The sequence below is a fragment of the Micropterus salmoides genome, unplaced genomic scaffold (assembly GCF_014851395.1).
Source record: "Micropterus salmoides isolate LMB-PRFRI ecotype aquatic unplaced genomic scaffold, ASM1485139v1 Ms_hic_scaffold_3, whole genome shotgun sequence".
NCBI lineage: Eukaryota > Metazoa > Chordata > Actinopteri > Centrarchiformes > Centrarchidae > Micropterus > Micropterus salmoides.
In genome coordinates this window covers 18,439,673-18,467,122 of record NW_024042261.1, presented here as the reverse complement: position 1 = coordinate 18,467,122, position 27,450 = coordinate 18,439,673, and the positions used below count along the sequence as shown (strand labels likewise).

Genomic DNA, 27,450 nt, shown 5'->3' with positions numbered 1-27,450 from the left:
AGCGGATGAATCACGCGGATGTATATTGCAGTTGTAGGTCCCTCAGCTGATGTGAAACTAGAAGGGGTAGAGAGAGAAAAGAGGAGCTGGTGCACTGTCTGTTACAACTACAACACTGGAACAAATAGGTAACAACATTATACAAAAGGTAGAAATTTTCAGTGACATCTCAGCCAACAGTCTCTTGGACCTTCGAGACTATTCAATATCGAAATACATCGGAGGAATTATGAGTCAGTGTTGCGAAAATATCTCGAGTCCCGTTCCTGCTTTCCTGTTTTTTGTGTCTAAAAGGTATCAGAGGCCATTTCTTTTTGCTAGCTAGCGTTAACGTGCTAGCTGCTAGCTAGACAACTTGTAAAATTTCAACAAAACTTGACAAAATTGTTCCCAAAAGACTGAAATCGTGAGTTGTAACGGAGCTGTTGTTTGTCACATAAATCCCATTACCATCCTGTCGAGCTGGCAATGCGTTAGCCAGCGACAACAAGGCTTGCTAATATTAATTAGCTTGCATGCCAAGGTTAGCTGGTAATAACGCTCTTGTTTGGTTTGACAACGTTTAACGTCAGCTACGTGACTGCTCTGCAGTAGCTAATTCGGTATTGATAAGGTCAGTGGTTTATTATCAACGGTATAGCTAGCTTAACTAATACCAAGCAGTAACAATAGCGTGTCTAGCTAATGGTCAACTGTTTATTTTTGTCAGTGTTTGCGAGTGAACCGTCAATGATGAAACGTTCGTTATCTTATTTGGCTAAGCTAGCATTAGCTTGCTAATAATTAGCCTCGGTACTTATAAAGATGCTTTATTAAATAAGGTACTTGACATTGTTCGACCCCTTTTGACCAAAGTCTAAATATTAATTATGTACTTTGTTGACACGTCGCTTGTAAGTAGTCAACGTGTTTTTCTGCCTGGCTAACATTAACGTTAGCTAAACGCTAGCCTGTAGTGAGAGGCAGGCATTGGCCTTAAGTGAGCTTGGAAAACATTAGTGATCCCCAGAGCCAGCGAACTAACTCACAATCGCATTGACAGTTGCTAAGAGAGTGATACTGGATCTTCCTGGTTACCTGTCGTCCTGACAGTTGTGTTATATTCATATAATCACCCCATCAAACGGTACAGAAGGTGAGCTAACTTGCGTTTGAGACGTGTATATTTTTTTCCTTTAAACTTGATCGTCAGCCAGACACAGACCAGTGTGTCATGGCAGTCAGAATACCAAGTTAGCTTACGTTGGTTTACTGGTAGCCTGCTAGCTATATTACATTAAACCGCTTTCGAAAGACGGTCCAGCCGATGCTGCCATTTTCGATGTGTAATGTTAGCTAATCTCAGGTGAACGTAATCAGTATTTGCCATTTAAGGGACTGTTCTTGGCCTTTCCCTTTAATACCACAACAAGGTGCAAACAAGGTAACGTTAGCAGTTAGGATTGGACAGCGCGTTTAGTTAGGGAGCTAACTCTAAATAGGTTAACACACCGGTACGCCAACTACGCATTTCCATGTAACCACTGCTGCGTTAGCCAACGTAACTTCAACAACGAACCTCTGGTATGTGGTTACTAGCCTTTTAGCGTTTTTTATTCATCCTGTTCAATATCCAGCGGTTAGAAGATTCCCTATTGTTAGGTGGGAGTTTTTTGTGTGGATACGTATGCGCCTAAGCTACTGTCAAAATGTATGGGACCTGCTAGGATATGTGTGGCTAAACATGCTAGTCGCTGGTAGTAGAGAACTACGTCAGAAATATAGGCCTCTGTAAATCATGTGTATAAAAATTGGACACTGACGTTCTTGTTTAGTGGTGTAGTAATAGGAACTTTGTCCCGGCGAGTTTTTAAACCTGCCGATTATTTGTCTTATATGCTCAACTAATCACATTATACGCGACTGTGGTGCAGCAGTTGTCAGAATGGACGAATAAACAAAGACGAGGATGCACTGTCAGTGCAGGCCTAAAATGGCCCTGTGAGCTTGCCAAGTGTGGCGTATTTTTATGATCAATGATATCATGATTTAAACTCTTAACTAAATTGGTAAATTGCCAATCTTTGTTTTCTAGATGGCAAAAACAATTCAGGTTGTGATTCAGAAGTTTTGTGTATCAGTTCCCTCATGTCATTAACTCATGAGAATTACAGATAAATTACACTTCTTCATATTTAAAAGACGCTTTCTTTGATATTCTGACAAAAATGATTAGTACAACCTACCCCAACAGCAAACTCTTTTGGTCAGGTATAGCAATAGTTTTGTATTAAGAGTCTGACTCTTTGAAACTTAATTCTCTTTTTATGTGGTATGTTTGACTCGCAGTCAGCCCAATGGTAGGTTTATTTAGATTTTTCTGTGACCTTGCTCATTATTATTCAGAGGAGTCTTGGGGTGTTGTATTAATATTTTAAAGTGATTATGATAATGCTTTAATTTTGAATGCATTGATATCAGTTGTCCTTGTCAAACTTGGGGTTAGTAAGATAGCTTTACAGTATAGGCCAATCTGTACTCATGATACAGGGTGAGACAATTGTTGTCTGAACTTCTCTTTTAAATGCTGTCTTAATTTATATTCAATTTTATATTAATTGATAGACAGAGTTAATGTTTATTCATTTGGTGGGTTAATGTAAGTGGTTCACATAAGTATCAATTTTGTGGTGATAAATATTTAGAGATGTGTGTGGAGCTTACTCTTTTTTTTTTTTTTTTTGTTTTTAGAATGAAGCATACTACTAAGAAATATATTTGATTATAAAAACAAATCATTTGAGTCTTCTCCCACAGCTAACGATTATATCAATTTTGAGTTGTCTGGTTCCTTGGTCATCATCTTTCTGGCAGCCTGTTTTTGCCACTACACGAATGGTAGTGATAGGATCGGTCAGTTCTTTTGTGATTGGAGTTTGTATGGTAAGTATGGAGATGTACAAACTTAAACTTCATGAGATTCATGCCCCGATCATCTGAAATGGGCTAGAGAAGTGAGCTTCATCAGTCACCTTCGGCACAGCAACTTATTTTAAACCACGGACAACCCAGTGGATCTAGGAGAGCATAGGTATAAGGCTTGCCATTGCGTTTGTTCAGGATTCTTATGTTGTTTGTATCTTTTATTGCAGTGAATGGTAGTGTCTAGAAAGGGTATGTCCCTTCAGGAGAGAGGTGCCAATGTCCAACCGGCCTAATTCCAATCCAGGGGGGTCACTGCGCCGTTCACAGAGGAACACTGCTGCGGCCCAGCCACAAGACCATACAGTCACGGGAAGGTGAGTGTACCTGTACACATGTCCAGTTTTAGGTAAAATCTCAATCCCAAGTAAAAGGCACTAATCATGGCTTGTGGGGAACGTTAGTTGAGCCTTTCAACAAATGGGTATTAATTCACGGGTGGTATATGTCTGTAGTTACTTGAAATTGTAATTTAATGCAGCATGATTACATTGGCCTCTTGATCAAAGGGGAAGCTTATCATGCGTTATTTTATCATAGTCAAATGGTGATTAACTCTGCTTTAGCTGTGTTTCTTGCTACTCCAGAGATGTTAATGATCAGAGGATATGCAGATGCAGTCAGCCGAAATGATTTGGGGATTGATCAAGTCTCTCTTTTATGTGACTTGATTACGGAAACCCACACTGTCACTTGCTCTTTAATTTCCAACCTTACAGGTTGCAGTCAGAGCAGGTAAAACATAAAGCAAATTCCCCACCTGAAAGTAGAAGACCTAATTCTAAGGCTTCCAAAGCCACAGCCAGCTCAGCCACTGGCCAGTCCAGAGGGCACAGCTCAAGAAGGTACCCCTCCTCTCTACTTGGTGCTTATTGTGTGTGCGTGTTTGTGGGTTTGTACTTTATCCAATAATATCCACTTAATTTGATTAAGTAAAATTCATAATGAAGAAGAAAATACAGTATTGTACACCTTTTTTGGGTTTTGTTCTAAATCTGAATGAGTACAATGAATGTGGCACTGTAATTCACCACTTTTCACAGTTTGAGGAATTTTCTGAGATGGTGTTTTGCTGTCCCTCTTGCTCCCTGGCAGAAGCGGTCTTACTCTCTCCGTGGCTTCATTCGTGTTGCAAGACGAGCCAGAAGCTGCAGGGACATCAGAACAAGAGCGACCAGTCCACCAGTCAAAGAGTGAAGGCACCAGAGGGCTGAAGAGAAGTGAAGCTCCTGACCAAATTAGTACCTTCGGACCGACCCCTGCCAAGAAACCCAAATCGCTCCCACCACCCAGAGACAATACCTCAGAGACCAAGAAAGGCGCAGCCAAGTCCAAGAAGAGATCACTTGCTTCAGAACCACCTGCATCGTCAGGTCGAGGTCAGAGCAAGAAGAGCGGGGCCGCTGGGGCCTCACCAATCCAGAAACGGAAGAAATCGGACTCTCTCCCCGGTCTAAGTAGCACCGCTGGGTCCCTCCCCAATCGTACCGAGGGCAGAACTGCAAAACCCACCAAGCTGGCGTCTAAATCGGCCGCCTCAGCCAAAGCTGGGTGTAGCAACGTGACGGACTCCTCCTCCTCTGCATCCACCTCTTCCTCTTCCTCCACCACAGGCACAAATAGCACCACCACTCAGGGTGCCCGAGTCAAACAGGGAAAAGATCAGACCAAGGCACGACGCTCTCGCTCAGCCTCAAGCCCCTCCCCACGCCGTAGTACCCGCGATAAGGAGCAGGCCAAAACCGCCAGCTCTTCAAAATTTGAGTGGGCAGCACGCTTCAACCCCAAAGTCAACCTGCCAAAACCTAAACTGTCCTTACCCGGATCCTCCAAAACTGAGACCTCTAAACCTGGGCCATCAGGATTACAAGCTAAACTAGCAAGTGAGTCATTAACGGTGTATGGATCCTCTGCATTCATAATAGAAACACCACTGTCTGAGCTGAAATCTCTTTTGAAGCTTAAAGAGAACATTTCAGTACTATTTTTAGTTCTATTTCAGAAAAATTTGATAAGTTCATATATCCCTCTTGTAGTGATAGGAAAGGTTGAGCATGGTGAGGAAAGTATCTGGAAGGGTTTGCTTTAATGGGTTTGTAATTATATGAAAGATTTAAGGGTTTAAACAGGGTTATGATTTGGCTTGTAGTCGCAACATTAGCCATACGTGCTTGGATGGAGGTGACACCTCTAGCATTAAATGTCATAGGACCTGTGAGCCAAGCAGCATCAGTTACCAAACCTCACTCTGAACCGCTCTCATGTTAAGCCTCATAAAGTAGTGAGCAGTAAATTGATATTTCAGACACTTAGTGATCAGAATCATTCACAATCAGTCACAAGTGTAGAGTCTGTAATTTTCATTAAATAAAATGTGATGTATTGTGGGATTGTTAGTAGAACTTAGTGTACATGACATGGACAGCTTTTGTTTTTTCTATTGTGTGCATTTTGATGACACTATATAGTAGGGGTGAGAGAAAAAATCGATTCGCAGATGCGTCGCGATGCAGATGTGGAAGATTCTGGCTCGATTCAACAAATGTCAAAAAATCTCTTGTTTAAATGTTATTTGATAACGTAATGCTGACGGAACGCAAAAGACAGAACTCGCGGAAGTTCAGCGCCTGGTCCGTCTGTGGCGGAGAGATAGACGAGAGAGACCAATGTTCCTCCTGTATTCGCCACAACGCTGCGGAATGAATAACCACCCTACTTAAATGTCACACAATCATTAACATCAATGCGTAAGTAATGATTTTAACTCGCACACTGCGAGCGTGGCAGCACTCAAAACTTGGCAGCCCTCTGTATATCCTGTGTATGAGGCCGAGCGAATGAGAGAGAGGGACAGCGGCAGAACATGACGGTGAAAGTTTGCAGAGAAAAAATATTAGCAGTAAATTTCAGCCTGGCGGTAAATGTGCAGTGTAGGTCACCGTGTGTCCGTTAATAAGTCTGTAGTTTCCCCAACTGCTGGAAAAGTGAAGGCTGTCCGCACTAGCTAACATCTCCCCTGTACAGCATGTGTTTTGGCTGCTTATAACGTTAGTTAAATTAGTAATGAAGTAAAATGAATTAGCTCAGCTGTATGTCATTAGAACTTACCTACTTGTCGAGGGTTGAGAGCATCTGGTACAAGCTTAGACTAAACTGGTGCACAGCTCTGTCCTGTATACATACTGGACATCCTGATTATTTTAATTTTCAGAGGACTCTGAGAACTGGTTGTTGAAGAAATGATGGACCGTGGAGCTGAGGTTAATGAAGTAAATTAGGCATGCAAACTAGTCCTTTTAAGCTAATTAGGAAATGTTTCTTTTAGATTTTTATGTGCAAATGAAATGCTTAGTAATTATCCAGAGATCCTGTATAGAAAAAAATTATGCATCTAATTGTTTTATAATACCTCTATAGAAGACCTCTGAGTCGTAATTGATCGTGAGGTGCCAAGAAATTCCCACCCCTACTAATACATTTGCACACGGAGAATTTGGACACTCAAATAAATGGCAGATGGTAACTATAGTGCACAAAATTGTAAATAAGGAGTGATTTCGGAAACAAAGCTTTCATCCAGACATTTGTGTAACTCTAATGATGTATCATTTATAAATACAGTTGGCGACACGCTGCATACAATAAAGCGTGTTTGTCTTGACTACCGTGTCTAGTTCACATGTGGTGAGTGTTGGCTTGACTGAGCCGGTGAACTTTCTCAGATTTCAGACTTAAGTACCAGTAGCCTAAAACTGAAGAATAGCTAAATACATAAATACTGCTGGTCACTCAGTTGTCAGTGTGGAACAAATGTTTGTTTGATTTCGCAGGTATGGTAGACACTCCTAAGAATCAAATTTAGAGTTTTCAGTAAGATAGTCTTTATGGTGGCATTTATATAGTCTTGTGATTTGGTTGCTTTCATGAATACTGTAAAGAACTCGCTAATATTTCATTTGATGCTGTCATGTGGTATTGAGGTATGATTATGATTTCTTTAAAATGTATTCTGTTGTTTTGGGCTAGTAGCTAGGTTGTCGGATTAGCTTTGCTTTAAATTTTTAATGGCTGTGTGAATTTGGCCAGGTGTTGCTTTAAATTTTTAGTGACTGCAGCAGTAGAAAGCCAAGGCTCAGTACCAATTACAGCCAGTTCGATACAGGTTTTTAAATTTGTTTGTATCTTAAACTCAGAACACAATCACTTTTGATAAAGAGCGTGCATTTTTGTCAGTGCTCTTTGGTGGACAAAATGTGTAATGGCAACAGTGTCTCTAAATTCATATTGACAAATTTTTGTCATTTGTTGACTGCAGTTTCTTGTTTCATATCAACAGGCATGTACACTACTGCTATATATATATATATATATATATATATATATATATTATATATATATATATATATAAGCTAAATTTTATTTAAATAAGGCAATATCTGACCAACTTTTGGTACATTGTAATTGGGACTATGCAATGCTAAAGCTGAAGTATGTATTTAGGTTTGATATCCATCCCTAATAAGAAGAAGGCAAAGTTGCAGCTCAGTAGTTTAAATACAGAGATATTGCAGTAAAATTTGGTGTGTATGGTGATGTCAGTGTAAGCTGTTCAGGTCAGTTTGGGGTCACGCTGTTCTAGGTAGGTGAAAGGATAGGAACTGAGGTGGGCTCTGTGCCATGGGCCCTAGGCCCAAATGGAGAGACCCCTCCTAAGTTGGCTTAGCTTGTTGGCCGACCAGCTGACTAGGGGTATGTTTGAGAGCAGGGGAGAACTCAAACGCTTGCTTCTGTCAAGAGGAAAGAACTTCATCTCTCTCTCTATATACCTTTTATCTGTCAGCCTTCATCTTTTAACACAGACTTTGAGCTGAAATGGTGAGTAAGCACATATTATGCAGTTAACTTGTGTTATTCTGCATTGCTTTTCATTGCACAGTGTCATTTTGATCATGTTTAATGTTACTGCAGCCTAATCATTAGGAAAATATGACCAACATTGAGTAGCTCTAGATAATTTGAGCTTCATTTGCAATCTCAGGGAAACTAGTGCTGAGATGCGTGTGAGGGATTAATACTTGACCTGATATAATTCAAAGGTAAGGTCAAATTAAGTACAAAAAGGAAATTTAAAAAATGATTAATTAGTGTAGTTCATTGGGTCTTAGCTTTTTAAATGTTTATTTTTGTACTACAGAATTATGAGTCACAGATCCAGCATGAAGGTTGTTCTGTCATAGGGCCATGGCTGGGTTACTATTAATACCCACCAGGTCAGTGGTACAGGGCTGTAAAGAGGCAACACTAGAGCCTTTACTGTATTTAAAAGGTAACGCTGCATCGACCTTTGCTTGAACAGCGACATAGAAGATTTTTGATGAACCTTTGAGCAATAATCAAGATATGGAGGAATGTTTTCTGTTGAACTACCACATCCAAAAGATACTTAAAAGTATGCTACGGTCTCTAATAATTCAAACCACATATTGTCTGATAGTTGCGATAGCTATATGACAAATGATTCATTTCATTGGCCTAAAAATCACTACAAATATCACATGTTTTGATTGACCTTTTATTGAGAGTGTATAGCAGTCAAAAGAATTTGACAGCAGTGTTGGTGCCTAGTCCACAGGTGGGTTATATGTCACCTTTTTTCACCCAAGGTTTGAGAAAATCCACTAAGAAGCGCAGCGAGTCTCCTCCAGCAGAGCTCCCCAGCTTTCGGCGGAGCACACGCCAGAAGACCACGGGCTCCTGTGCCAGCACCAGGTACAAATCACATTGATGACTTAGAGTAAATATTCATGTCTTAAAGTACGTGATATTTTTATGATTTGTGCACACCAATGAGAGTAGACTAAATATTAGAAACAACCCTCTATTATTCAGTATTCAGCTCTGCAAACTTTAGCCTCCAAAATGACTACAGGATTAGTTTTAGCTAGGTGTACCAGAGTGTATGAGAGTTTAAACAACATGAAACTCACAGCACTAATAAGGTGATGATGGCACTGGCATTTTCTATTGAAAGGTTCATTTTTATTAAGTCATCATAATGCCAAGGGATGTCACAATATTTTGTTAATTTGTTTTCTTTTTTTTTAAATGTTGCTTTTCTGTTGATCAGATAATTGAACAAAATACTGAACATTCGATTGTTGAATAGTGATGTTTTGAAGCAATTGTAACTGAAAAGCCATCACAGGATAATTAGCTTTAACCAAGATGGCATTATGGAATAATAAAATCAGCCTAACAGACATGACAATTAAAGATAGAACTATTAACAAAACCAAATTAGGGTATTGTTTAGCCCAGGATCCAAAAATCCTAGGAACAGCCTTGGGTTGACCAAACGTAGAATCCATTGAACGTATCTGCTGTATGGACAGTGATCTAAAATTTCCACTGGAAGATGTATAAAGCTTTATATGCGCTGTTTTCGAGCGATACAGTGTCCATCAGAACAAGTAAAAACCCGGATGTTGATGGTAGCAGGAAACCCAACCAACATCTTTTGAAAGCATCTGGCTGCAGTTTTTGTTAAAACAGCAACATGGTCCTGCAGGAGTCTTGATTCATCTTAGTTTTGTTTCTCATACCTTTTTGTATGACACAATTAGCAACATTAATATCCAGCATGGAAAAAAAACATATCCTGGGGATCCACTGCTGTGTATTTATTTGATGTAGACTGGTAATACTGTATTTTGTGATTACTCTATCACTCACATTGTCATTCTGTTTTTACGTCACAGTCGGCGGGGCTCAGGCCTGGGCAAGCGCGGGGCAGCCGACGCACGCCGACAGGAGAAAATGGCAGACTCTGACAACAACCAGGATGGGGCCAACTCTTCAGCTGCTCGCACTGATGAGGCATCTCAAGGGGCCTCAGGTACCCATCATGCCTCCTTTCTTATTTATTAATTCTGACAGTAGAACATGTCTGTTGGAATTAAATCTCCCATCTGAATAAATTCACAAAAAAACACTATTAAAGGAAATTAGGCTTTTGACTTAAAAGACTTTTGATTTAATACTGTTACTGTGTCTAGCTTCAAGCTCAGTTGCTGGAGCAGTGGGCATGACCACCTCTGGAGAGAGTGAATCTGATGACTCTGAAATGGGGAGGCTTCAAGGTATGTTGATATGCCCCTCTCAGTTGCTGCTAAAATTCACCATTATACAGAGTATGTCACTATATTCTGGGGCAAATGTATGTAATGGGTAAATGTACTTGTGGTTAATGTTATAGCTTCAGGTTTAATAACATCACAAGCACCAAGTTGCTCTCTAAACCTTTTTTTTTTGTCCCTTTAGCCCTACTGGAGGCCAGGGGTCTCCCCCCACATCTTTTTGGGCCCCTTGGACCCCGAATGTCGCAGCTGTTTCATAGGACCATTGGCAGTGGAGCCAGTGAGTAGAACCTTCCTACCCTTACATCAGTGTTCTTCATCCTCTGAATTACTGTTGAAAAAATCTGCCCCTCTATTTCTAGGCTCCAAGGCTCAGCAGCTACTACAGGGCCTGCAGGCCACAGGTGACGAGTCTCAGCAGCTCCAAGCTGCTATTGAGATGTGCCAGTTGTTGGTGATGGGCAATGAGGAAACACTTGGTGGCTTCCCTGTCAAGAGTGTGGTGCCCGCTTTGGTTAGTCTTACTTTGTTTGGTCATTAATCTCTCCATTATACTTTTCTTGCCTGTATGTTTTGCGGCTATAACTCACCTACACTTTCATTTGCTTTGTGAAATGTTAAACCCATCATACATACATACATGGTACATCATAAACATGCTAAACGTTGTCTGTGTCGTTTTTCAGTTCCCACTAACCTCATTGCATATTAAATATTTCTTTCACAGATCACTCTGTTACAAATGGAGCATAACTTTGATATTGTGAGTATAATGAACTTTCATGGCCGTAAATGTAGTTGTCTTTTGATTGACTTTTTCATTTTTGTAATGCCTCTGCTTTCTTGCATGCCTTTTTATCCATGCACACAGATGAATCATGCCTCTCGGGCACTCACATACATGATGGAAGCACTCCCTCGATCCTCTGCTGTGGTGGTCGATGCTATTCCTGTCTTCCTGGAGAAGGTAAGACACTACACTCTCTCACTAATTGTTTGTTAATCTGTAATAGTGGCCTTTTCATGTAATTCTTTGTTCCACCTTCTTGTCTCCAGCTTCAGGTGATCCAGTTTATTGATGTTGCGGAGCAGGCCCTCACTGCTTTGGAGATGTTGTCAAGGCGACACAGCAAAGCCATTTTGCAGGCTGTAAGTGTTGCACTTTTGCTCTTTTTGTCATAGCCTTAAATCTGTTTGCCACCACAATAATGGTATTATTTCATGCCTCACAGGGTGGGCTCGCTGACTGCCTCCTCTACCTAGAGTTCTTCAGCATCAATGCTCAGAGGAATGCCTTGGCCATTGCAGCCAACTGCTGCCAGAGCATTACTCCAGATGAGTTTCACTTTGTTGCTGATTCTCTGCCGCTATTGACTCAGAGACTCACACACCAGGTATGTTTTTCTCTGTGTCATGACCTCCGTATACTGGTGCTTTGCAGTGTAAACTATTGTAAAGATTCACTAATGGCTATGTGAATTTATTAATTTATAATTTACCTCTTTCAGGATAAAAAATCTGTCGAAAGCACTTGTCTCTGTTTCGCCAGGCTGGTGGACAACTTTCAGCATGAAGAGGTTTGTACCTCAAAATTAAGACCGTTTCTGTATTCTCTCCATTAACCATCAAACTTCCCAGCTAATGCACATGCGTGTGTGTCTGTTTAAATCAATAGAACCTGCTGCAGGAGGTGGCATCACGGGACCTGTTGACCAACATTCAGCAGCTGCTGGTAGTGACCCCTCCTGTGCTCAGCTCGGGAATGTTTATAATGGTGGTGCGCATGTTTTCCCTCATGTGCTCCAACTGCCCCTGCCTGGCAGTCCAGCTTATGAAACAGAGTGAGTAACACACACCAATGTGCCCCCCCCCACACTTGCCCCCTCTGTCAATACTGTTAGCAAATTTATATTGTACTTGGAATTGTAAATTGTGTAAAAGTGTACAGTAGCAAAGGATACAGTTTTTATTGCGGTCTCAAATTTTGATTCAGGACAAAATGTTGTGGAAAAACATTTTCAGTCTTAAACTTTCAGCGGAAGTGTTGTAGGAATATTATGTGTTTAAGATGCAACAGGGTAACTAACAGAAATGTATTTGTTACCTTTTCTATACAGACATAGCAGAAACACTGCGTTTCCTCTTGTGTGGTGCGTCAAATGGCAGCTGCCAGGAGCAGATTGAACTGGTACCCCGGAGCCCCCAGGAGCTCTATGAACTGACCTCCCTCATATGGTAAAATCTATTTACCTGCCTTCTTTTCAGTATTATGTGTTAGTGCATCACACTGAGCAGTATGGGGAAAAATATTCCCTTTTTTGGTATTTGGGGGCACTAACTCTTTATTGAATTAGGAAAAAACACACGTCTTATGGCTAAACTTGGAAGCCTGTAAAATGTTATATTGTCCTCTGTACAATTTACAAAATCTTATAGCAGTATTCTCTGCCGCACTGATGGTCTACAGCAGTGCCACACGTTATTCCCGCATCTCCCTGACCTTGAACCTCAGATAGTATTCTTTACAGAAAAATTAAACCCATTTAACTTTCTGAAACCACTCTTCTTCATTCAGTGAGCTGATGCCCTGCTTGCCTAGAGAGGGCATCTTTGCAGTTGATGTAATGCTGAAGAAAGGCAGTGCCCAGACAACAGAGGGAGCGATCTGGCAGTGGAGGGATGACAGGGGACTGTGGCATCCTTACAACCGCATCGACAGCCGCATCATTGAGGTAAATGCATCAGTCAATCAGTGTTGAAATACTAGTCAGTCATTCAGGACCTCTGTTACACTACAAGATAATTATCTCTAAGGTTGACAAATGGATTGAATCGTTTAAAATGTTGCATTACATTACTTGACAACATTCAGTCTATTTATATATAAATATAAATAAATAAATAAGATACATTTACACACAGTTATGTGGGGCTTATCCACATCTGATAGTGACGTTAGGTATATTTGGTGATTATCTTGCCCTGCAGACAGCCCACCAGAACGGGGAGGATGAGATTAGTTTGTCAACCCTGGGTCGTGTGTACACAATTGACTTCAACTCTATGCAGCAGATCAATGAAGACACAGGAACAGCACGCGGTATCCAGAGGAAACCAAATCCTCTTGCCAACCCCAATACAGGTAATACAGTCATCTTTGCAAATTACGGTTTATGTGGAAAAAGCTGGTGTTTTTTCTATTTAATCTTAAAACAAAAGAGCAACCAGAAACACTTGGTGGGTTGACCTATTTATCAAAGTCTTAAAGGAAAGGCCCACCAAAAATTTGTGTATTGAGCTCTCAGCGTCTGTGACCCAGTTTCATGGCAAACAAAGAGGAATGTTTCATTGTTAACTACATTATTTACTTGTTATTTTATCATCAGGTAAATATCCATGCATGAGTGTCTGTGAAATTCACAAGTTGATTCCTGTTTTTTCTTATATAAAAGCAGCTGTTATCCCTGCTTTAACAGAGATGGAGGAGTCAGCAGCAAGCTGCAGTCAGTCTGTTGCCATGTCTTTTCCAAATGTGTGCATGTGTTTACCTGACATGTACCTGATGTGTATAACACCGCTTCTCCACTGAGTGACAGCTGATGTGTGACAGTCGCAGTGGGTTGGAGGAAATAATCCTGACCTGTTCATTGTTTGTTTGTCTTCAGGGAGCCACCAGGAGGTTCGTCGAGAAGACGCTCGAGCCCAGTTGATGAAGGAGGACCCTGAGCTGGCAAAGTGCTTTATCAAAACTCTGTTTGGGGTCTTGTATGAGGTGTACAGCTCATCGGCTGGCCCTGCTGTCAGACACAAGTGCCTTAGAGCCATCCTCAGGATCATCTACTTTGCTGATGCAGAGCTGCTAAAGGATGTGCTGAGGAACCATGCTGTGTCCAGGTAACAGTGCCTGGGCTGTAACTTCCTTTTAACATTGACATTAAAGCAGGATTGGAAGATTGTCTTAAAGGATGTTAATAATTTGTAGTATTTCTAAGACACCAAGAAATTACTAATAATAGTTGGGTTTAAACCGCAACACAGTTCTATTACAAATGAGCGATAAACATGTCCGCCATCAACCAACAGGAAATTGCCCATAACTAATTAACAGTTTGTCCAAGTATAATATGTCTTGGAAGATATCTTCAGTCTGTGTTTGGGAAAAGTCAACTTTTAACTAAAATCTGAAGTGCCATATTTATTGGTGTAATTGGGTGTGGCCAACCACACATTTGCTCATAACTCAAGATGTCTTGAGCAATCCTGATTGAAAACTCACTGAATGGCGACATACTGCATCTCCCGAACACACACACACTGAGGTTTGTTCAAATCCGAAGAAGGGGGGACAAATGGCTGAACTTTGAGAGCGCAATCCTTTAAACCCTGCATACATTGTGGTGATGAAACAAGTATGTAATTGGTATCACTCTTTCTTCAAGCAGAATTAAACTAGCTGAAGTGACTTTGCTCCGCTTTGTGAAGCCTGAAACCTGCTCGTTTCTGCCTGCTGCCTTAATTTTGGCTGATCAAGCTGCTTCCTTCTGTTGAGCGGATAAAGGTCTGAACCTGGAATGGCCGCTTGTGGCTCTGTTTTGTATGTTTGTTTCTACAGTCACATTGCCTCCATGCTGTCCAGCCAGGATCTGAAGATTGTAGTGGGTTCTCTGCAGATGGCTGAGATCCTCATGCAGAAGCTGCCTGATGTCTTCAGTGTCTATTTCAGAAGAGAAGGTAGTGTATAATCCCACAGAAAACCCATGTATCACCTTGCTTGCTCACCAGAGTGGATGACCTACAGTCATTAAAAGACAAGTGTTAGCCTGAGCATCTCCTAAAATGCATGTCAAAGTTGCTTCGAATATGAACAGTATTGAACAGCTATAAACCGGTCACTTTTTGTATTAGGCCGTCTTTGGTGGAAAATGTCGCAGCTGGAAGCTAGAAGCTTTAGTGGTTGAGATTCACCCCCAAAATCAAATTTTTTATTCATAACTACAGATGCCATTCCACAGTAGACAAAAAAGTCCACAGGGCAAATGGTTTCCTGCAGTCTGTAAACATTTTATTTTGTCAGTAAAATCAATTACCAGTGTTTTCCTTTCCGGTGCATTATTCCTCTCATTGCTGGCATATATGCTGACACATTCTCCTCAGCCAGATCCATGTGATTCTTGTCTAACAGACAAGAAGCTGCTGTGTATTGTGCTGTTTTTGTAAAGACTGTAGACGATATGAAATGCAATTCTTTCTCTTCCAGGTGTGATGCACCAGGTGAAGAACCTGTCAGAGTCTGAGAGCTTTCTAGTCACTAGTCCCCCGAAGGCTTGTCCTAGTGGTACTGCCAGTTTGTGCACTACCACCATCAGTACTGCATCCACCACATCTGCAAATAATGCAACTCCTGATCTGGGTTCACCCAGCTTCCAGCACAGCATGGATGACTCACTGGACCTCAGCCCTCAGGGGTGAGTATGTGGCCATGTGTGGCTTTGGCTGTTTACAGAAGTGTTTTAAGAATACATTTCTAGCTCAGGTCCAAATTCAGTGTCACACTGGAAACTAAGCTCAAACACAAATTACATCCTGTGTTAAACCACGTAAAAACAGCTGGAACATAGTTTCTTGTCTGACAACTAGCTCTACAAATTGGAAACTGAAAATCCAAGTTTATTAGACGGTGTCGTGTCAATTGAGCAATCATGTATGCTGCTGTTTCTCAATGTATTTCAATCCCAAGAGCATTCTGTTAATTGCTTTCTCCCCCACCAAGGCGGTTAAGTGATGTCCTAAAGAGGAAACGGCTACCTAAAAGAGGGCCCAGAAGGCCCAAATACTCTCCCCCTAGAGATGATGATAAAGTAGACAATCAGGGTAAGTGTTGCTGCCAACATGTGTGTGATGTTTAAATATCCCCACTTGACGTGTGAAAAGCACAATTGATATTTTGTCCAATATGATTTTTAAAAAAAATAACTATTGAGTAAGGCTTTAAAGCACAGCTACTCCTTTGTTTTTGAGAATAACCAAAACCATGAATATGCTAATTAAGGACCACCTTTTATCCAAAACACATCTCAAACACCATTGCTACCAAATGTATTAAATGTATTTTCTCTTTTGTAATATATTTTGTATCATTACATAAGCAATGAGTGATGGACCAATCACTACACAATCGTCTGTAATGTTGCTGTTCAGTGACTTTTGGCAGTGGTCCTGAAATGATATGACATTATGTGCTCTTGGATATATTCTTAGCCTGTAGATGACCCTCCTAATGTACCTTTTTTGTGTTCTTTACAGCCAAGAGCCCTACCAGTACTCAGTCACCCAAATCATCCTTCTTGGCCAGTCTTAATCCCAAGACCTGGGGCAAGCTGGGTGCCCAGACCAACAATGCCAACTCAGAGCCCTCACGCACAGCGGGGGTGAGTGGCCTGGCACGGGCACCTCCCAAGGACTCAATTTCAAATAACAGGTACGATGAGAGTAAATGAAGAAAGTTTCCACTCCTATATGATTAAAATTTCAGAATTGTCAGTCACAGGCTGTGTGTGTGTGAGAGAGAGCGGGGTTAATGTATGGACTCTAAAGGTTTTTTTTTCCTATCACTCTTGTGTAGAGACAAAATAAAGGCCTGGATCAAAGAACAGGCAAGTAAGTTTGTGGAGCGCTACTTCAACTCTGAAAATGTAGACGGCAGCAACCCTGCACTGAATGTACTCCAGAGACTCTGCACAGCCACTGAGCAGCTCAACCTGCAGGTAAAACATAAACTCTCCTTTTATTGAATTGCAAGCATGAGATGACAAAAATCCCCATGTATGAAAAAATGTATTGTACCGCATTCTGACCAAACGCGAATTTTCGCCTCGCGATGCTTTCCTCACGTGAGTACATTCGCTGCAAGTGTTCACACACAATGCGAGAAGGCGATTTTAATGCAATGACGTGAATAAACACAACTCGCCAATACTACAACTGTATGAACCCAAAGTAAACATTTTGCTGTGATTAAATTGCAATAAACGGATCTAACTGATGCCGAAATAACTACAATATGATGCAGTTTTGTTAAACATATGAATTCATGCTTTGTCAGGTCTGTCAGCATGACAGCAGGACAACAACTTCTAAAATGTTTGTTTTCTGAATGGAGTTCAGATCGCTCAGGGCTATGCTATGCTAACTTGGTCCCAGTAAAGTACAACGATAGCTGGAATAAAGTTACATACACATGTTTTCTGAACTCACCAGGTAGTTCAACCTCCTCACTTTCTTTTCTCCCAGCAATGTCCAGTTTTGTACGTTTTTTAAAAAAATATAAATATGAAGTGGTGCCAAACGACGCTAACGACACTGGAACCGGATGTGCACGGAAGCTAGCTGCCGAGATGCTCGATTGAAGATAAATCAATGTTGTAGTAATAAAAAATAAAGTAAAAAGCTAATTTACTAAAAGCGGTTTACTCCAAGCTCCTCCCTTGAGCAAACGGTGTAGTTGTCAGAGGAAAACCCAGTCCGACCACGGGTGTTTATTTGTCCGAAACCTGGAGCGCTGCTCCCTGCTCCTCTAGCCCAAGTTTAGCAGCTCTCAGCCGGCCTGCAGATTTTCAATTGCCCGCTCTCCCTGGCCCTCTCCACACAACGCTCTGAAGCTGTTGGTGACGAACAGACAATCTCAACATTGATAGGCTATCGCGACTCAGCGTCATGCGAATTCCTTCGCGTCGCCAGCCCTGCCCCCTTCACGCCGCCTGACAGGAAATTGTGGCTCTACGCGTTTTTGCATTGACTTTGCATGTAAACTCACCACCCCGAACGCTCACTTCGCTTTTGGTCTGAAAGCACCATTACAAAGATTTGTCCTTAAGAAAGATGGACAAACCCTGGGAAACCCAGAGAGATACAGACATTCAAATTGTATTTATTTGGATAAAATTGAGTGTATCAAGTAATGTTGCTTAGCAAAATTGAGACTTCTCTTCTGATGTATTATGTTCCCGTTTCCCAGGTGGACGGTGGTATGGAGTGCCTGGTGGAGATCTCCAGCATTGTATCAGAATCTGATGTGTCGTCTTTTGAGATCCAGCACAGTGGGCTGGTGAAGCAGCTCCTGGTCTACCTGACTTCCAGTAACGACAGAGACTTGCTCAGCCGCGATGTGCGGCTCAAGAGGTTCCTCAATGTGTTTGCTGGCTGTCCGGTGAGACACTAGAATGTGTTTGTGTATTGTGTGTGTGTGTGTGTGTGTGTGTGAGAGATATTGTGAAGTAGATTATGAAGAATTATATAACTATGTTATGGTTTTGGCAGTGTCATTTAATTTGAATCTTTTTTTCCACCTCCCATTTGTTTTGCAGGTTCCAGGACTGGAGCCTGTAGGTCGTCTGGACCCAACAGAGAACGGGCCTTATCTTGCACTGGTGCACAAAATAAACAGCTGCCTGAGCCAAATTGAACAGTTCCCTGTCAAAGTGCATGATTTCCCCAGTGGTAACGGCAATGGCAGCAGGTTTGTGGGTTTATCATACATTTGTTGATCAGAATAACTTTATATTCAAACACTTCATAGTGTGTGTGTGTGTGTGTGTGTGTGTGTGTGTATAATTATTAGTAGTAGTATTTTTTTTTTTCTTCTTTTTTTTTTTTTTTTTTTTTAAATGTGTGTTTAATTTATGTCTCCAGGGGCTCTCAGGCACTGAAGTTCTTCAACACACATCAGCTCAAGTGTCAGCTGCAGAGACACCCAGATTGCACTAATGTTAAACAGTGGAAAGGCGGCCCTGTGAAGATAGACCCCCTGGCCCTGGTGCAAGCCATCGAGAGATATCTCGTTGTCAGAGGTGAGAGATCATGCCATTCATTTAGGAGGTTGTAGACTACCGTGTGCTTTTTAATACAGATTAGCCCACTAGCAGCTCCTCTGAACAGGGAAGAGGTACACCAGAACTGTGTGTGTATGAGACTCGAGCTGATCCCCTGCCAGCTTTCCCCAGGTGGAAAGCCTAACACACCTGTTCTCCCTCCACATTTTCCAAATGTGAAGTTGTCCTTCTTACCGTTCTTATAATGGGTTATTAATTTTTTTTTTAGTCGGGTTGCTAACTTGATATCTTGTACAGGTTATGGTCGTATCAGAGAAGAGGATGAAGACAGTGATGACGACGGTTCAGATGATGAAATCGATGAATCACTGGTATGTGATGCCCTTCATACAAACTTAATCATGTGTTGATGTGTATTGAGAGCCAAGTCCTGCTGTCAGTTCGGTATTATCAATAAGCCGTGTATGTAATTTATTGGTTACTCAGGCGGCGCAGTTCCTGAATTCTGGCAGTGTGCGTCACAGACTACAGTTCTACATTGGTGACCACCTGCTACCATACAACATGACAGTATACCAGGCTGTACGGCAGTATAGTCTTCAGGCAGAAGAAGAAAGGGAGTCGACGGACGATGAGGCTAACCCACTTGGGCGAGCTGGTATCTGGACCAAAACGCACACAATATGGTAAAAATGCCAATGAATTTTTTCTCTTTTAAATCTTAACTGGTTCTTTACGTATGCTTTTAGTCTGTTCTGCGTCTTGCAACTTTCTTAACCTTCACTGTCGCTTCTTTGAGATTCAATGGTGTAAATGTCATGAGCGAGTCCTTGAAGTGTCAGACATCTGTGTAATTTTGATATCTGGAATATTTTTTTTACTGACATTCTAGATTTCTTTCCAGTGAGATTATTGAGTGAATATAGCATAGTGAAGTTAAATTCAAACTATAAATCCATTATAATCTTGTTCTGAATTATTAAAAAAAAAAAATAATTACAGTTAAACAAAAAACTACATTCCAGAAACCCAAAAAACGCTGGATGTGATTTAAATTCTTTTCTAGAGCACAAAATAGTTCTTGATACATCTAGCCTCTTAATGTCGATTCCTTAGATTGATGCATTTCACTTTTAAAATGTAAAAAAGTTTCTTCTGGGGGAGCATGGCCCCAGGCCCCTCTAGAGGGTCTGAGGTCGCCCCACCACAGTCTCTGAAAATCCTGTGGGATACACTGTAAGTACATGGACACTGGTTAACCACGTGATTGCAAATGATTATTGGCCTTAGTGCTGTTGTTCTTTAAAATGTTCAGAGACCCAGAGTCTAGAGTTGAAACGAGGCATTGATCATCAAAGCGTACAGAGACCCAATGTCCCGTCTTGTTTCCGGACAGGTATAAGCCTGTCAGAGAGGACGAGGATGGCAGCAAAGACGCTGTGGGTGGAAAGAGGGGCCGAGCCCAGACTGCCCCCACCAAGACCTCACCTCGCAACGCCAAGAAGCAGGATGAGCTGTGGCATGGTAACTAGCTCTGAAACATTACAGCTGCTGGTCCAGTGCAGATTGAGACAAAATACGTTTCATCTTCTTTTCTTTTACCTTTTAATTAGGGCTTCACGCTAACCTTTTTCCCAAGGAGCACATTTAGGATCACACAAGGGTATTTAGGTGCACAGTGAAAAATGTTTAAGTTACAGAGGTTATAAATAATTTATATACTGCGTGTATGTGTGCTCCTTCTTCTCCTTGTGTGTAACTATCATGGGAAACCATTGGAGGAATATGGAGGTGAAGACCCTGGTATCTGGACACTTGGCATGGGCCTTTTTAAAATATTGTCAAAGCTTTTTAAAAAATATTAAACGGCTTTCAGAATGATCGCTCATCACAGAAAACTGAACTGTGATTGGTGCATTGCGGCTTGTGGGACTTGTATTTTTTGAACCAGGGACGGATACATGACACACCAACAGCACCCACCCAAACCACACCACACTTAATGCAAACACGATTACTGAACAATATTTGTAACTTCAGTAAAATAGAACAAGGGAGAATGTGTTGCTCACAGGAGGAGGCAGCTAGAAGGAGCACACATTGGTGTCCTGGCTCTGACTACTGACTCTGTCCACTGCAGATGTATTATCCACATCCTGGAGGAGTAACTAGTATAAATGACTGATGAGTTAAATATTGGCTTGCGGTAGGTAATATTATTACGGTAGGTTGTAGTCTTTACTCTCTCATTGTACTCGTAAATAATTTTTCTGGTCTGCACGTAACTATTTTTAGGTGCACATGCGAGTGAAATGGTCGCACTGTAGAGCAGTGGCCGTAAATTAACTCTCAAGTTTCACATTGTCAGGGTATAGGCTCAGCAAAGTTATTTTTAACTGAGGAATTCCCAGTTATGATGTTTACAAATAAGAAAGGAGTTAAGTGACCAGATAGAGACAATATTCTAAGCATGTGGTCAGTGTTTAAATCACACAGCTTCTCGTTGTTTATTTCTTACAAAGCTCAATCTGTACAGTCAACCTTATTACTGCTGTTTATTCCCATCACTTCCAGATGGTGTGTGTCCCAGTGTCATCAATCCCTTAGAGACATACCTCACTTCGGAGCCACCAGAGACCATAACCTTTGATGACCCCTCTTTAGAGGTCAACCTGCTGCTGAGGGTCCTGCACTCCATCAGTAGATACTGGTTCTACTTATATGAAGTAAGAACTACAAGAGCAAGGCCGCTTGTTTCTGTCCAACATGCCATGTTATCACATACTAACTCCGCTTGTATCAGCTCCTAAAGCTGTGAAAAGTTAGCAATGGTTATATAAATATACAGATCCATTTTGATATTGCTCAATTACTAAATGAAAAATATTGTCTTGATTTATGGCTTTCTCTATATGTAATGTCCCAGGCTTTAAATTGACATTAAATTTCATTAAATATACATAAAGTATAAAGTAAAATTAATATTTATGGTTGTTTTGCAGAATGCTGTGTGTAAGGAAATTATCCCTACCAGTGAGTTCATCAACAGTAAGCTGACAGCCAAAGCTAATCGTCAGCTACAAGACCCGCTCGTCATCATGACGGGCAACATCCCTACTTGGCTCATTGAGCTTGGAAAGACCTGGTAAAAGTGGTTTTATACTTTTAACCGAAAGGAGGAAATTTTAATCCGATCTTTCACCTGTATTCTACAGGTTGACTACAGATATTGGCATTGATGTGTTTGGCTGACATGACTTTTTTCACATGTACATTGTTCTCCTTCTCTCTCTACAGCCCTTTCTTCTTCCCCTTCGACACCCGGCAGATGCTATTCTATGTAACTGCCTTTGATCGCGACAGAGCCATGCAACGCCTACTGGACACAAACCCAGAGATCAACCAGTCAGATTCTCAGGACAGCAGAGTTGCACCTCGTCTTGACAGGAAGAAGGTAATTGTAGTGACTCATCTAATGGAATCCACCAATTTCAAAAATGATATATGATGATATAGTATAAAGCAAACTGATGACTGTGTTCTTTCAAATTTGTTATATATATATATTTTTTTTTCTTTTTTTGAAATGCTTACTTTTTGGAATCTATATTTTTTTTTGGGTATATCTGTATCAATTTTTTCTTTTCCAACCTGACTTAATCTTCTTTTTTCCCCTCCCTTTTCATGCGTTTTCAGAGGACAATAAACCGTGATGAGCTGCTAAAACAGGCTGAGTCTGTGATGCAGGACCTTGGCAGCTCCAGGGCAATGTTGGAGATTCAGTATGAGAATGAGGTACCTGTAATATCTGCCATGTTAGAACCGAACTATGACTTGCACTACGGTGCAATAAAATTATTGTCATTATTTCTAATTGCTTTCTCCTTTCAGGTGGGCACGGGTCTCGGGCCCACTCTGGAGTTCTACGCTTTGGTGTCTCAGGAGCTTCAGCGGGCTGATCTTGGCCTGTGGAGGGGCGAAGAGGTCACATTGGCCAATCCTAAAGGTACCACATTCTTAAAGTGTAAACCCTGACCATCACAGGATATTAGCTTTTACTTTTCACTTGATATCCAGAGTAAAATTCCTTTAAAGTCATGTATGCATCCCCATTGATGCTGTTGTGGTCTATGTAGGTAATTTTACCTGACTTACTCTGCCCTAACAGGAAGCCAAGAGGGAACTAAGTACATGTTCAGCACCAGAGGACTATTTGCTGTTCCCTTTGGCAGGACAACCAAACCAGCGCACATAGCCAAAATCAAAATGAAGTTCCGTTTCTTAGGAAAGCTGATGGCCAAAGCCATAATGGACTTCAGACTGGTAATGGTTTCTATTCTATTTTCTGCTTATCTTTGTTAATAGACTCATGTTTTCAACTCAGCATAGGCATTTTGGAGTGCTCCTCTGGCATTATATTTCCTGCAGTCTGATGAAATATTCTGCACCTGTTTATGGTGATTTAATTTAGGTGACAATTCAAAATCTTTAGCCTAACTTTAACAGAATATAATGCAGTGCAGCTCTGTCATTCTGTGTTGCTTTCAGATCGGTGTCTCCTGTAGATGTACTTTTCTCATTTTAAAATCATCCTACTGAGTCATGATTTACTTTTCCCTCCTGTGAAACACTTGTGATCAGGCAGAAATCTCACCACAACTCCACACGTTAACTTAAGAAAGTGCAGCTCACAGTCCCAAACAGAGCAAAGTTGCGCGTCAGCTTTTAGATGTTTGTTGCAAAACTCTACCAGTCAGTTACCACACGTCACAGCTGTCTGGACTTGCAGCGTGAGCGGTGCGGTTGATTTCTATCAGGGCGTATGCCAGTGTGGCATCAGCTGGGCAGAGTTGATTAGCTCCGGAGTTTATCTTATCAGTTATACATTTGTATTTAACTGCATGAGGAAAATTAATGTGTGGCTTGACAGCATGTGAAAAATGTCAATTGCGAGAGTGAGTGAGCTTTTTACTTGACGAGAAATCTCGTCACAATTTAATCTCACGTCACACCCCTAGTTTTCAGGCATGATTAAGGTGTCTGCTTGACAGGTTACAGCATTTAAAACATTCCTTTTTATGTACATGTGTTGCCAAATGTGTTTTTATTTAAACTAACTTTCTGAAACACTTTTCCTCCTGCTCCTTTTCCCAGCTGGACCTGCCGCTAGGGCTGCCATTTTATAAGTGGATGCTGCGACACGAGATGTCTATAAGCTCCCATGACCTGGTGAACATTGATCCCGGTGTGGCAAAGTCCATCCATCACTTGGAGGATATTATCCGCCAGAAGAAGAGGCTGGAGCAGGACCGATCACAGGTGAAGCACGGCACAGAGCACTTCTGTAGTCCTGGAGTCTCTCCTAGTGGTGCTCCAGGTTTTCATGAAAGCATTTGCCATCATGAGTCTCCATTGTAGTACTCTACACATCACACAATTAAAACTCAAGTCTGCTTCAGTATTTCTCAGTCTGTTTCTTGGCTGACCTGTGTTTGTGTGTAACAGACGAGAGAGACCCTACAGCAGGCACTGGAGAGCCTGAACATGAACGGCTGCTCAGTGGAGGACCTGGGTTTGGACTTCACCCTTCCAGGATTCCCGAACATTGAGCTGAAAAAGGGCGGCAAAGATGTCCCAGTCACAATCTACAACCTGGAGGAGTACCTCAGGGTACGTCATACAGTTTTAGCAACTCTACCTCTTTGTCAGTCTTTATTGTTCCTCTGGAAGTGAATCTTTTCTGTTCTCCTCTCTTTCCAGTTGGTGGTGTACTGGACTCTAAATGAAGGAGTGTCCAGACAGTTTGAGTCATTTAGGGAAGGGTTTGAGTCCGTCTTCCCCTTGCATCACCTGCAGTATTTCTATCCAGAGGAGGTAAACAAATGTGCGGTTTTTCATTCTTCTGTCAGTCGGGGCAACAATAGTATGGTGCAGTCAATAAAAACATTTATAACTACATTAACTGATGAGCAATTGCTCTAAATTCAATAGAGATGTTGGTTGGTGCACAACCATCTGAGTTCAGGAACAATGTTTTGGCTGGTTAATGAGAAGCGGTATTGTTTACACTGTTGGATTTTTTGCCACAGCAAAATTTTTGTCTGTGGCTAACTTATAGCAGCAGTGTTATTAGTGTCTGGCTGTTCATTGTCCCTCTTCTCCTGCTGTAGCTTGACCAGTTGCTGTGTGGCAGTAAGTCAGAGACGTGGGACGTCAAGACACTGATGGAGTGCTGTCGACCGGACCACGGCTACACACACGACAGGTGAGACCGACGAGCCCATGATGCTCTTGAAAGACTGGAAAAACAGGAAAGGGTTGCCTCAAAAAAATACCAACAAAGTCACATAAGCCTCAGTTGTTTGGCTTTTGCCAAGAGAGTTTACCAATGAAGAGGCTTCATGTAGCGTGTTACACCAGCCAGATGATCTGTATGTGACATTTGAGGTAGCCATAGCAGATCAGAAACTCCATATCAAATGTGGCGGTCATGTCCAGCAGTCAGTCAGCATTGCTAGTGTTAATGGTCAATTGTACCAGTTCACCACAATCAAACTCCATTTTATTTATTGTAGAAATCCATGTAATATGGGTCCAGGCTACTTGTTCTTACTCACAACATAACACTGTAGGTGTAAGTAAACACTGGCCTCCTGTTTCATCCATTGTTTTTGCAGTCGCGCCGTACGTTTCCTGTTTGAGGTGTTGAGCAGCTTCGATGCCGAGCAGCAGAGACTCTTCCTGCAGTTTGTCACAGGGAGCCCCAGACTGCCTGTCGGAGGTGAGTCATCTCACATAACAAAACACAAACTCATCAAAGCAGGTCAGATGGAAACGTTGTTAAACAGCAGTGTCATAACATGTAAGGAGATCCTTGACTTAAAATAGCCTAGCATTAGCCAAAATTAGATGTTTTATGAATATATAAAATGTGAAGCCGTGTACTACACCTGGCCTGACAACCCGGTGTTGCTCTTGTGTCTCAGGTTTCCGCAGCCTGAATCCGCCTCTGACGATTGTGAGGAAGACATTCGAGTCGACAGAGAACCCGGATGACTTCCTCCCCTCAGTCATGACCTGTGTCAACTACCTGAAGCTGCCTGACTACTCCAGCATAGAGACCATGCGAGAGAAACTGTTGATTGCGGCTCGCGAGGGCCAGCAGTCTTTCCACCTTTCCTGATCTCGCCACATCTCACATTCAAATGCCTTCTACAGCGACTGATGAAATCATGACTTCCTTCTTAGTTTTTTTGTAATCACACACATTAAGGCTACGTGTACAGCCTTCTTGTTAGAGAAAGCAGCTTGCAGAAAAATTAAGACTTTAAATATATATATTTGCTGGCCCTGTCTCTCAAAAAAAATATAAAAAATACAAACATGGAAAGGTGTTCCATGACTCACAGAACTTAAAATATAAAAAAAAGAGAGAGTCAAACTTATATCAGTAGTTGAGTAATGTTAAAAAAGATGAAAACATCTGGGTGACATTTTAAATTGCATTGCTATGTGATATTTAAAAAAAGGGATGTCTCCTCTCCAGAGTGGCGGACAAATGTCACTGGGTGTCGGGGAGAAGGGGAGGGGGGGTCGGGGTGGGGGGGTCCATTGAGCAAGCTAGGTTTACTTTAGCTCCAAAGATCATTTGTACAGACAAATTTGCAGACTTTGCTCATTCTACACATTTGATAGAATAGCTCTTTGTTCTCATGTCTCTCCCCCTCCGTTTGTCTGTTGGCATTTTGTTCTGTATTATATTGGCCCCAGTTTGTGTGTTGCATTTTGGTTCTGCTTCCCCCCGCCCCCCGTGTGTCTTTGCTTCAAGTTGTGGAAACGAGAGTTGCAGTTGGTTTGAATGCGGGTAGTGATGAGCGCATATTATCTTCTTTTTTTTTTTTTTTTTTTCTGTCTTTTTTTCACCCCCTTCTACCCAAGTTGCGATTGTGTTCTGGCCTCCTTTATTATAGAGAGCTTCAGCTCAGATGAAGACTTGTAACCAATGTGTTGATCAGGTAAATTTGTTTTGCTCTTATTTTGATAGAGTTAGTGTCTTTCTGTTGGGCCCTACCGGATGTATAGGGTTATCTTGGTAGACCAAGCTCTGAGCAACCCTCAACACACATAATGTAGCTGGGCACAAATTTGGCTGGTCGCATTTTATCGTTTCATGGCCAGATAGCATTTCAAGTTCATTTATGGAATAAAGTTTATATGCAGTTTCACACCCGGTTTGAGGTGGGAATGTCTGCTTTACCGTTTGTTCTTCTTTCTTTTTTTTTTCTTTTTTTTAATTTTCTATATTGTCTTTATTTCTTGCTGTAGTTGATAATTATTATTTTTTCTTTGCACTGCTGGCTTGGAACAAACCGTGGTGTGCACCTGCAGTCTGTGGCCAGGGGAGGGCGCCACTGTATGTTCTCCTGGCGCAATCGTTCATGTGCTGGTTTCTAAGATCTGCAATAATTTACTGCATCAGGTTCATGTTTTTACCTGAACATAAATAAAGTAACTGTTTGACTCAT

At 41.5% G+C, this 27,450-nt stretch overlaps 1 protein-coding gene across 8 annotated transcripts; it reads left to right on the top strand.

Annotated features, from left to right (window-relative positions):
- The first annotated feature begins 26 nt into the window (after positions 1-26).
- Positions 27-27,450, top strand: trip12 (thyroid hormone receptor interactor 12). Of its 8 annotated transcripts, none has more exons than XM_038693195.1 (42): positions 27-128; positions 3,132-3,278; positions 3,681-3,806; positions 4,057-4,844; positions 8,625-8,730; positions 9,720-9,856; positions 10,017-10,100; positions 10,282-10,377; positions 10,460-10,611; positions 10,825-10,860; positions 10,969-11,064; positions 11,154-11,246; positions 11,330-11,491; positions 11,606-11,674; positions 11,773-11,938; positions 12,215-12,332; positions 12,673-12,829; positions 13,170-13,239; positions 13,763-13,991; positions 14,710-14,828; positions 15,355-15,562; positions 15,868-15,968; positions 16,401-16,575; positions 16,720-16,861; positions 18,112-18,303; positions 18,461-18,612; positions 18,786-18,943; positions 19,223-19,296; positions 19,412-19,611; positions 20,322-20,449; positions 21,500-21,651; positions 21,928-22,070; positions 22,223-22,379; positions 22,622-22,720; positions 22,817-22,931; positions 23,094-23,248; positions 24,080-24,244; positions 24,431-24,595; positions 24,686-24,799; positions 25,096-25,190; positions 25,603-25,706; positions 25,912-26,108. In XM_038693195.1, the coding sequence occupies exons 2-42, from the start codon at positions 3,181-3,183 to the stop codon at positions 26,106-26,108; spliced, it is 6,093 nt and encodes a 2,030-aa protein (XP_038549123.1). In that variant the 5' UTR covers positions 27-128; positions 3,132-3,180. The 8 variants fall into 8 exon arrangements, with proteins under 8 accessions (XP_038549123.1, XP_038549117.1, XP_038549125.1 ...); XM_038693189.1 differs by having other exon boundaries at positions 13,086-13,239; XM_038693190.1 differs by lacking the exon at positions 27-128 and adding an exon at positions 149-294 and having other exon boundaries at positions 13,086-13,239.